Source organism: Pelophylax lessonae (assembly GCF_965119305.1).
Source record: "Pelophylax lessonae genome assembly, chromosome: 4".
Taxonomy (NCBI): Eukaryota; Metazoa; Chordata; class Amphibia; order Anura; family Ranidae; genus Pelophylax; species Pelophylax lessonae.
The window spans coordinates 461,311,547-461,323,855 of NC_138771.1; the positions used below are offsets into that span (position 1 = coordinate 461,311,547).

At 45.3% G+C, this 12,309-nt stretch overlaps 1 protein-coding gene across 2 annotated transcripts in view; it reads right to left on the reverse strand.

Moving 5' to 3' along the window:
* Window positions 1–12,309, reverse strand: part of LOC309553675 (LON peptidase N-terminal domain and RING finger protein 1-like) — a 142,367-nt gene that overhangs the window by 80,371 nt on the left and 49,687 nt on the right. For both annotated transcript variants that reach the window (XM_082255009.1, XM_082255010.1), the window contains exon 4: window positions 7,116–7,253. In XM_082255009.1, coding sequence (XP_082111135.1) covers window positions 7,116–7,253 — 138 coding nt within the window. The remainder of the gene's footprint in view (window positions 1–7,115; window positions 7,254–12,309) is intronic.

Consider the following 12,309-nt stretch of genomic DNA (forward strand, 5'->3'; position numbering starts at 1 on the left):
CATCCTAAAAGACTCTGTAGCTGCCAGGTACACCCTAATTGCCCGAACCAAATCCAAGACGTACAAGGCAATTTAATTCAGATGTTTAGACCTGGGACACAGGGAAGGCAACACAATGTCTTCATTCAATTGACAGTCAGAGACCACCTTAGGAAGGAATGACAGACAGAGGCAAAGCCCCACCTTATCCTTATGAAGCACCATAAGATGAACGACAGGATAACGTTGTCCGTTCCGATAGCCACCAAAGAAGGCCAACTTCTGGGGCAACATAAGCAGGGAAACCTCCTGAATATTTATAAAGAGAGGCTTCAGTAGAGCTGAAAACACCACATTAAGATTCCATGGCGGCAATGGAGCCCGCACTAAAGGAACCAAATGTCAGACACCCTGAAAAAAAGGTACGCACCAGGGAGTGTGTGGCCAAAGATCGTTGGAAAAAGACCGCCAAAACCGGATACCTGGCCCTTGGTGGTACTCAAGGCCAATTTTTGTTCAACCCCCCGTTGAAGGAAGGTTAAGATCTGATCCACGGAGAAGGAGCGAGGATTTACCCAAAGAGAGTCACAACACGCAAAGTACGTCTTCCACAGACGATTGTAGATCTTCCTAGAGGCAGCTTTTAACAACATAGGAATCACAGATTCAAACAAACCTCCACCCTTCAGCACCTGGTGTTCAACAGCTAACCTGTTAAAGGCAGCGACCGTAAAGCAGGATGGAAGATTGGTCCTTGGGATAGCAGATCCTCCCTGAGAGGAAGTCCCCAAGGAGCATTGGTGACCAGGCATACCAGATTGGCATACCAAGACCGGCAAGACCTGTCTGGAGCCACTAGAATGACCGGAATCCCTTCTGCCTGAATCCTGCACAGGAGTCTTGGATAAAGTTTGAGAGGGCTGAAACAAATCAGTCAGCCCACGTAAGAATGCTGGCTATTTATCGAGCTGCCAGAACACTTTTTGTGCCCCCTTGGTGATTGACATAGACCACGGCCGTGGCATTGTCCGAATTAATTTGTACCGGACACTCCTATAGACGATTGTCCAATGAGCCAGACAAAGTCTGATCGCTCGGAGTTCCAGTACACTAATCGGCACAGTCTGGGCTTCGCCAAAGTCCAAACTGCCTGAGCACGTCTGTGCTGAGGACCCCTCCCCACCCGGGCAGGCTGGCATCCGTGGAGACAACTGTCCAGTACAGGAGAAGGATTTTCCCAGTCGAAGTGACAGAGAGCGAAGCCATCTCTAACGACCGTGGATCCTTGACCTATTTCACCAGAATATCTTTAGCAGAGATCTTGTGTGGAACTGTGCAAACAGACCGCCTCGAGGGTGGACACCATCAGGCCCAGCACACACATGCAAGCCCGGAGTGATGACCGTCTGCTGAACAACAGAATCTCCTGCAAACACCCTGGCTGAGGCCGAGTCCACAGTCAGACTTAGATAGGCCTATTATGTGGACAGAACCAAAGCAGATTCCTGAATGTTCAAGATCCCACCGAACTCCCTCAGAGAACGCAGAGCAATCTCCCGTAGTCCATCGGAGCAGTCAGGGTCTCTGCTCGCAGAAGATCATCCAGGTACCCCAGTACCGTGATCCCCCGCTGACCTTAAACAATGCCAGCACCGGGCCAACACGCCTGTGAAGACCCGAGGTGCAGCGGTGAGACCAAAGGTCAGCGTCACAAACTGATAATGCTCCTTGTCCACGGCAAAACAGAGGAAGCGCTGGCGGCCAGCACATATTAGAATGTGTAGGTAGGCCTCCTTGATGTTGAAAGAAGAGAGAATAAATCCCCCTGATGTAGGGACGCCACTACCATGTGAAATGGACTCCATGCAGAACTTATGTACTCACACAAAGCAGCTTAGCGCCTTGAGGTTCAGAATTTGACCCTTGAAAATGTTCCAAAGTTGGAACCGGAACAATCCCCCCTTGAGATAACAAGTTTTACACTGCCCCAAAGAGACTCCGTAAGTGTTCTGGGGCAAGTGCAGGTTAGAAGGGAAAAAACCTTTCCAGAGGACGAGACCAAACTCGATCTCATAGCCTGACTGAATAACTTTGTGGACCCATCTGTACCAAGGAGGTCCATGGATCCGGAAACCAGCAAAGATGTCCCCTCACCCCAGATACGGGTGAGGGCACCTCTTCATGCAGAGGCAGCCTTGTCTGCAGGTCTGGAAGAGCCCGCTTGTGGCTTGCCAGAGCAGGTCCTTTTGGAACCTCTGATGGAGGCCCTGACTTTTGATCCCTGGAGCAGAGGAGAGTGACCCACGTCTACAACGGTGCTCCTTGCCCTTGGTAGCCTGCAGAAGAAGAGTACTCTTCCACCTGTGAGACCCTTAACAATGTCATCCAAGGAAGCTCTAAACAGGCGAACCCTACAAGAGGGAGATCAGATAAGGCCTTCTTAGAAGTTTAGTCCGCAAACCAGCATTTCAGCCAGACAATACGTCGAAGGACCACTGCTGATACAGACAGCGTAGAAATCAAAGAGGCCACATCCAAAGAGGCATCACAGACAAACTAGCTCCTGGACCAACCACTCAGCTGGCTCCGCAAAGATAGGGTCCCCGCGTAAAAGCTTAGCCCACTCGGTCAGAGTTTGCGACCCCAGGGCAATAGTAATTACCGGCCTAATTGCCGAACCAGCCACAGCGCTCATATGGCAGGCCAGACCATCTGCCCTTTTATTAGCTGGACCTGTAAAGGTTGGGGAATACTCAACCTTCTGGCCCACATGCACCTCACCTCTTGGGGAACCTACATGCACCTTCATGCTCCTATTGGCTCATACACTCTCTCCTTCCTGTTTCTGTCTAACTAAGAAAATGGATTTTACATTGATAATAACATAGTAAAAAAGCAGAACATTTTTGGATTAATAGGCTGCAACATGAATATAGTAGCAGTATTTTAACCACTTGCCGACCGCCGCAAGTACATATACTGCGGCGGTCAGCCCCTCACAGGCAAAGTGACGTACCGGTACGTCACTAGCCTGTGAGGCTCTAGGGAGCGAGCGCGCGCCGCCAGAGGCGCGCTCCCGCGCGGTCACGGGCCCCCCCCCCGCGCGTGTGAGCGGCGGACCCTATGTCCGCTGCTCACTCACGATCGTCTGTGACAGCGGGAGAAAGGCAGGCGGCTAGTGTAAACAAGCCGCCTGTCATTCTCCCCTGTGTAGGAACAGTGATCATACGGTTCTACTATGTAGGACCGTTGATCATTGTTCCTACACCTCAAGCCACAGCCAATCACAGTTAGAATCATGCCCCTAGGGACACGCACAGCCCCTCCCTCTCAAAAAAGTTAACCCCTTCACTACCAGTGTCATTTTACAGTAACAGTGCATATGTATAGCACTGATTACTGTAGTAATGTCACTGGTAACCCCAAAAGTGTCAAAAAAGTCAGTCAAGGGTCCGATCTGTCTGCCCCAATGTCGCAGTCCCGCAAAAAAAAAAACGCAGATCGCCGCCATTACGCGTTAAAAAAAAACAACAAAAATGACAAAAATCTTTCCCTTTGTTAGTAAACGCGATAACTTTTGCGCAAACCAATCAAAATATGCTTTTTGCGATTTTTTTTACCAAACATAGGTAGCATAAAACAAATTGGCCGAAAATGTTAAAAAATTTTGATTTTTACATTTTTTTTGGGGAATTTCATATAAAAAAATTTGAAAAATAATTGTTATTTTTGCAAAATTGACGCTATTTCTTTGTTTATAGCGCATGATCAAAAAATCGCACAGGTGATCAAATACCACCAAAAGAAAGCTCTGTTTGTGGGAAAAAAAGGACGTCAAATTCGTTTAGGTACAGCGTCGCACGACCGCGCAATTGTCCATTAAATTCACGCAGTGCCGAATCAAAAAATACCCTCTGGTCAGGAAGGGGGTAAAATCTTCCGGGGCTTAAGTGGTTATTTCCTAAACAATTCCTAAACAACCCACAGAATTACAAGATGAAAGCATTCAAGTTGAATAAATAAATGACATAAAGTGTACACTAGAGGGCTCCACAAGATTGGTTAAAAAACAAATTATCTAATGAAATTTAAAAACATTTGTATTGAAGTTTGAAATCTGCTCTGAAGCCTCCGGTCAGCTAAGCACATATTTGAAACATATATCTTATACCATTCAGGTGCAATCTAGTTATATCTGTTATAAAAAAAGAAGGCTATGCAGCAAAGTTTAATTTTTAACCTGATATACATGCCAGGAACAGCAATTGCATAGTTTATATTAGAACTCCAAGTACATACACAAGTAAAATATATGTGTGTGTGAGATGTAACATTCTCTTAAGAATCTGCAATTCTTCTTTGCAAGTTTTGTCATTCGGGAATCTGTCCCAGATAGCACATAAGCACCCTAGACCTCCCTTCAAAATGCACTGCATTTAAAACCAAACTCCATGAATAAAAAAATAATTAAAAAACTAAAACCCTTATTATGCGGACCCTGGGTTTAAATGCCAGGGGTTAAAGAGAGATGCCTCGTACACACGCAACGATTGTTGGCCGTGAATTTTCGGCCAACGTCCGATCGACCGATTTTCGGCTTGTTAGTATGATGCTTCCGACAACCGACTCCGACTTTTCGGCCGAACAAAATCTGGTGTGCATGCTATAAAATTTTTGTTGGCCGTCAACAGAACGGCCGATTGTTCTTCAGTCAGTACAGATTTCGGCAGACAAAAATGTGATGAGTAAGACTGGGCATGCTCAGAGAAGAAAAAACACACTATAAGTAAACCAGAACATGACATCACTTCTGAAGTTGGTTTTTGTTGGCCGATAAAATTCGTGTGCAGTCTAGAGCACATTTCAACCAACACAACAACACTGGACAAAAGACGGCCGATCGGTCGGCCAACAATCGTTGCGTGTGTACGAGGCTTAAGTTTACCTTAATCAAGAAAAATGAAAAGCTGAACTAACTCCAAATATCCTTGCCACCCCTTCGGACCCCGATGCACATAGTGGCTGTGATGCCAGTGCTGCTGGTGCAGTGGCCCGTACAGCACAATACACATCATAATGCTCGACCTATGCAAGTGAATGCAAATACTTGGTCCACAGTTGCAGCGCAAAATCCCCATTCCTCTGAAGTAGAAAAAAAAGTATTTAGGAGGTGGCAAAATTGCCCCCTAAATGCCTGGCAGCTGCTGCACTACCCCCTCTAAAAAGTGATCCATGCAGATCACTTTTCAGAGAGGCAGTACAGAGTGCTGCTTATGTAAACACACCTTTAGATACATTTTAAGCTTTCATGCAACTCAGGCCACCACAGTTCCATTTAGTAGTAATCTGGTTATCTCAGAACCCCTGCCTGTGATGCAGAAGAACCATTCCCAAACACCCTCTTCCTGACTCTTTGCTGCCACTCAGATGTAAAAAATGTCACTATTGAGAGGATTCTCACAGCTGCCAATCAGATTCAAACCTGCCCTATTCAAACCTGCCCAAAGGTTACTGGTGATACAAGAAGCAGAGGGAGAGGACGTTACACAGGAAGTACACTCCCAGTGAGTGGTGCTCTCTGGTTTCTTGCTGCAGTGGACCACACAAAACCCAGATTAAGGCAAACTCCATTACCTTTAAGCATGGTAGAATGACATGAAACACAGGCAGGAGCAAAAATTGGACGCATTTCAAAATTTTCTAACTCCAGGTCCTCATGCACACGGATGGTGAGAGGCTGAAAAGTTGCCTAGCATAAAACGCCCAGCGTTTTCCTGCGCCTAGGGAGCACAGCAGGCTTTACGAGTGAATGGCTATGTGGCATGCTATACTTCCGTGCATGATGTATTTCTGACATACGTGCACGTGTGGCTAAATGCTGAGGCATTAGCACTGACATAAGTATTGCTGCGTACAGTAATTCACCCATATTGCCTGCTATTTACAGTACCTGCAGCTCCTGAGGCTCGGGAAAATGAAGGAAATTTACACTAGGCAAATTTTCAGCCTCTCACTGCCTGTGTGCATGGGGCCATTTAATACAAAGTGGAGGTTAGTTACTAAAACTTAAGGCCCCTTTCACACGGGCGGTGTGCCCGACTGCCTATGTTTTGTTCAGCGGGGATCACTCAAACGATCCCCGCTGAGCAAAACATAGACGGTCTGTCTGCCCTCAGTGTGCAGAGACGGAGCTGTCAGATCCCTATGGGATCCCTCTCCTCTATGGGAGATCAGATGATAATGGACCGCCTGCCCGTTTTCATCCGATCCAATCCTCCAGACGGATGGAAAATAGGGTTTCCATCTGTCCAGATTTCACGGATAGGATCGGATAGCAGCGGGTGTCAGTGGAGATGTCTCCGTTGACATCTGCTGTTCCATAGGGCTGCATGGAGCATCCAAATCGGTCCACCTGAAAAACTGACAGGTGGACCGGATCGGAAAACCCATGTCAAAGGGGCCTAATGGGCCATACACACTATACAATTTTCTTTAGATTTTTTCCTTTAGATTTACCAAAAACATATAATATGAGGTCAAATCTAAACATTTTCAAGTTGTATGTAATCAGGCAGGCCCTTGCACTACAAAGTTGAAGGTAAATCTAAAGGAAATCGAACAAAAGTTGTATAGTGTGTATCCAGCTTAAGTGCCGGTTCACACTGATCCGACTTGTCAGGCGACTTGGTCGTCTGATAAGTAGCGGTCCATGCTGTGCAATGGAACCGTTCTAATCAGAGCGACTCAAGTCGCTCCGACTTAGAAAAAGGTTCCTGCACCTTTTTTTGCAAAGTCGGAGCGACTTGCATTGACTTCCTTTATGTGAAGTCGTTGCAAGCCGCGCCGAAGTCGCGGTGCACGGGCGACTTCATTAGTCGCCCGAAGTCAGGGCGACTTCGAGTCGGATCAGTGTGAACCGAACTGTAAGAGTGCAAAATCTGGTGCAGCTCTGCTTTGAAACCAATCAGCTTCCAGGTTTTATAGCCAAAGCTAAATTGAACGAGCTACCACCCACAGCTGCACCAGATTCTGAGTGCTCCAGTTTTAGTAAATCTCCCCCAATGTTTTTGGCTGAAGTTGCACTTTATCTTAGACTGCTGACATGTCACTGCAAATACAATTATGAAAAGGTGTACCTTCACATCCATACTGCTGGTGTGGAGGGGAGTTACAAGAGCAGTAGTGTCTACAGAGGACAACTTCAAGTATTGAGACACCTCATCCAGTAAATCAGCCAGAGAAGAAGGCACAGGACGACCAAAATCTTTCAGCATCTAAGAACAGAACATAGAATTTGCAGTTAGCATAGGATTTTTTAAATTACAATTCTTTTTTAACCAAATGTCTACTGGGCAATTTCACCCCCTTCCTGCCCAGGCCAACTTTCAGCTTTCAGCAATGTCGCACTTTGAATGGCAATTGCGTGGTCATGCAGCACTGTACTAATTACATTTTTATCTTTTTTTTTACCGAAACAGAGCTTTATTTTGGTGGTATTTACTCACTACTGGGTTTTTTATTTTTTGCTAAACAAAGGAAAAAAGACAAAATGTTGAAAAAAAAAAACGTTTTCTTAGTTTAGGTTAAAAAATTTAGCAAAACAGGTAATTTATCTCTTTCACCGATGTGCACTAATGAAGCTGTACTGATGGGAACTGATAGGCAGCACTGATGGGTACTGACAGGCTGCACTGATGAGGTGGTACTGCTAGGCACTAAGGCAGCACTAATGAGGCTGCACTGATATGTGACACTGATGGGCACTGATAGGCTGCACTGATGGGCACTGATGAGGTGGTACTGCTAGGCACTAAGGCAGCACTGATGAGGCTGCACCGATATGTGACACTGATGGGCACTGATAGGCAGCATTGAAGGGCACTAATAGGGTAGCCCTGATAGGCAGTACTGATGGGCTCCGATTGGCAGCGCTGATTGGCTCGGTTGGGGCTGCACCGATCATCAGGACACTGATGATCAGTTCCCCTAATTATCAGTGTAGATGTCCCCTTTCACACTTGCTGGTAACTGGGTCTCCTCTGTAACAGCGTGAGGAAAGGAATGCTAAAAACCGGAAAGTGTGTTTACATCATGATCAGCTGTTATAGGACACAGCTGATCACGTGGTAAAGGGCAGCTGTGATTGGCCCTTTACCCGGATCTGTAATTAGCTGTGTCCTAAAAAAACAGCAATCACGGTGCGTGCTGCTCAATAGATGCCCTCCTAGAAATGAACGACCGCGTTGTAGCTGTCATTCGGCTATAACGCGTTCAGCAAGTAGTTAAAAAGAATCAAGGCCAAAATGAAAAGAATGATGTTTAAATGTTGAAGCGGAAGTCAAATGTTGAAGGGTCCATGCACACTGGGCTTAAAACCCTGCTTCTACAGGAGTTTTGCATTTTGCCTGTAGAAGCAGCTCAGTGTTATCCTATGTGTCCATGCACATTAGGACGTTCAGAGGCATTTAAGCTCAGTGTTTAGAGGCAGAAAAAAAAAACCCTTATGGTTTGCGTCTTTGAGTGCAGTTTTCTGGCAGATAAAAACGCTAATTGCTCCTAAAGGCCTGTACAAAAATGCTCTATATGAGTGTTTTTTTTTCTGCCCGAAAGAACTGGCGTTTTATTAAAGCCCAGTGTGGACCCTAAAAAAACTGACAGGTAGGGTTTTTATGTCATAATTGTTATCCTCGTCTGTCCTCAGTTAAATCGCTGGCGATGGAGGGGACTGCTGACATGGCAGTGCTTGATTGCATGGCAAGTCTGCCTAACCTTTCACACACACGGACCGTTCATTTTATCAGTTCAGTCACGTCAAAATGGATGAAGTATTCATCCGTTTTTCATCCATTTTTCATCGGTTTCTTTTATCCATTTTCATCCCTTTTTTTTACATCCACTACCAATGCAAAAACGGATGAAAAACGGACCGTTTGTCAGTTTACATCCATTTTTCGTCCGTCCGTTTTTTTAACAGAAGAAAAATAGGGCTTTCATCAGTTAAAAAAAACGGATATTGACGAAAGCGGATGAAAACGGATGTAAATGGATGATCATCCATTTACATCTGTTCTTCCACAGGAATGCATTGTCCAATTTTCATCCGTCAACGGATGGATGAAAAACTGACAAATGGTCTGTATGTGTGAAAGGGGCCACTGGGCTCAAAAAACGCCAGTTCTTTTGGCAGACAAAAACTGCTCAGATAGAGTATTTTTGTACAGGCGTTCAGGAGCATTTAGAAGCGTTTAGAAATTATTTTCTGCCAGAAAACAAAAATGCAAACCAGGCATTTTTTTTCTGCCTCTAAACGTCCTAATGTGCATGGACACATAGGATAACACTGAGCTGCTTCTACAGGCAAAATGCTAAACTCCTCTAGAAACAGTGTTTTGAAGCCCAGTGTGCATGGACCCTAAATGTGCTAATAGTTGTAAAACGCTGCGTAAACTGTCAGCGCTATATAAATCCTGTATAATAATATAATAATAATAATATGCTGTGCAAACTGGAGCACTATAGCAAACAGCTCCTGGGACCCACAATTTTTATTTTGTAGTGGTGGATTTAGGAGGTGTGTTACTGGCCAGATCACCAGGTGAAAACAAAGAGAAAAAAGCTTAAAAAAAAAACGAATGCAGCCACCACATTTAATCATTGGTAAGCTTCAATAGATAACGTATCGGTTTTGAGTTTTTTACTGCTTAAATAATTAGAGCTTGATCACACCATGTCAATACTCAAGATTAACCCAAAAAGATATAAAACAAAATAAAACAAAAAAAAACACCTGAGCTGCTGCAACCACCCAAATGTGTTCACATATCCAGCCCACAGAAAATAAATAATGTCTCTCTATCACAAAAAACACAAACAAAAAAACAAATTCCGCTTACTAATGCATAATTAGAATAAAAGTGTGCTATAAACAGTTCTAATTCAAATTAAAGAGGTGGTTTTGAATTACAACTGTTTTACACCATTTTACGCTAATGTAATTATGCATTAATAGGGGGAGTGTATTTTTTTGTTTTTTTGTGATAGAGAACAGCGCAACACCATTAATTATTATTTTCATGTCTGTTGAGCTGCGCTCATCTACATAGATCAATGCAGGCTCAACTCATGGGCACATAGAAATCAATTGTTTTCTATGTGCCTTGTTCACACCATACATTTGCAGTGGTGCAGCCAGTGTTGGGGGTAACTAGTTACAAAGTAACTGATTACAGTAACTATATTACTTTTTTTGGTAACGAAGTAACGTAACTAGTTACAATACTAATATTGGTAACTACACTACTTTACTAGGCTATAGGAAGTAACTACACTACTGTACTAGGCTATAGGAGGTAACTACACTACTTTACTAGGCTATAGGAGGTAACTACACTACTTTACTAGGCTATAGGAACGCGCTTTCCTGCGTTACCCAAGCCGTGCGATACAATCGTTATTTCGAAGAATATAGAGGGATGAAGTTTATGACTTTTTGTTGCACTTTATGTTTTATTCTGTTTTTTTAGGTTTTGTTCTCATGTTTCCCAAAGCCTGTGTTTATACAATAAACTCTATGCAGAAAGAGTGTCATGTATCTTCTTCTACACGGACAATTAAGAAAGAGGAAAGTAAAGTAATAAGTAGTGAAGTTACTTTTCAAATGCAGTAACTAGTAAAGTAATCTCATTACAATTTACAGAAGTAACTAGTAACTAGTTACATTTTTTGAGTAACTACCCCAACACTGGGTGCAGCATGTATGCAATTTTGCCCAGCACAACTCTCTGCACTTTCTAAAAGTAAACAGATGCAACGACGCATCGCACTGGCAGTCACTGCCCCTACGCAGCATACAGAACCCCTGTGAATAAGCCTTCTTTTCTTTCTTCTCCTACAGCTTGCTGGAAAAAAAAAGTCAACTGAAAGGGGTACCTGAAAAGAGACACACTGCACTAGGAAAATTAACAAGTCAGTCTCTTTTTCCCTTTAGATCTTTCTAGTGTTGGCTGGAAACAGTTGCTGGAAGAGAAAAATATGCTGGTACCAGACTGGAGGGACCTGCGTTTGGAATTCCAACCTATCAGCAAAGAACGTTGCCCTTGCCACTGGCTAATGTGAGCGAGTTGCTGGGAGAAAGAACGATAAGAGTTAAATAAGCATGCATTCTTTATATAGACTTATATACAGTACACAGTAGATATAAAATGATTCACACAAAGATTAAAGCTAAACTCCGGGAATACTTACCTGAGGTCAATCAAGATCTAGCGATGTTGCAGGAGTGTCTCGGCTGCCCGGGACTCCCCTTCTCATTGGCTGAAACAGCAGAGTGGCGCCATTGGCTCCTGCTACTGTCAATCAAAGTCATTAGGCCAATGAGGAGAGAAAGTGGGTGGGGCAGGGCCGTGGCTCCATGTCTGAATGGATACAGGGAGCCGCGGCTCGTGTGCCCCCACAGCAAGCTGCTTGCTGTGGGGGCACTCAACAGGAGGGAGGGGCCAGGAGCACCAAGGAGGGACCCGAGAAGAGGAGGATCGGGGCTGTTCTGTGCAAAATCACTGCATAGAGCAAGTAAGTATGATACAGGGCTCGAAAAACCCGAGGTCACTTTGGTGACTAGAATTAGCGGGCTGGCGCCTGGGCTACACTGCGGCAGGTATCTTGACCCCATGTGGCCCCAGCTCACGGGTGCGCGGACTAAGATGCCACGTGGCCGGTAATTGAGGCCACAGCTTTGCGGCCTGTTGTAGGGAGACGCTTCCATCAGGGAACTGGCACCCTCTTGTGGTGGTGGGGCTGCAACAAGCAGTCACTGGTGGCACTGAGGGTTTCCCCTGCCTGTTCTCACTGCTTGGAGAAGAGGTTGAGGGCTTGATCTGGCACCCTGTCTTTACCGGTGAGTGGACAGGGAGTGTGGGCAGGGCCAGATTAACGTAGGGGCTATTGGAGCTGCAGCTCCAGGCCCCTACCTTTATATAGGCCCCAGGTTGGCCATATTCACTGTTACCGCTCTTCTGTCACTTGTAAACACAGAAGTCTGGCTTCTATGCTCGCTTCCCCAGGCAGCTCCCTCAGAACCTCCCCACACAGCACGAAGGCCGGACAAGGAGGGACAGTTGCCGATGCATGGATGTGTTTATGGGCTTCAGAGACAGCATCCCATGTGGAATTAGGCATGCATGGCTGCACCCTTCCTCCTCTGGGTGCATGCCAAGGCACGGCCCTTAAGGCCCTTCAAAATCCTCAGCACCAAGCCCATGATGCTCTTAATCCGGCCCTGAGTGTGGGGCAGCTGGTCGGAAAAGCCTCAGTTCCTTTTACAGCCCCACAAAG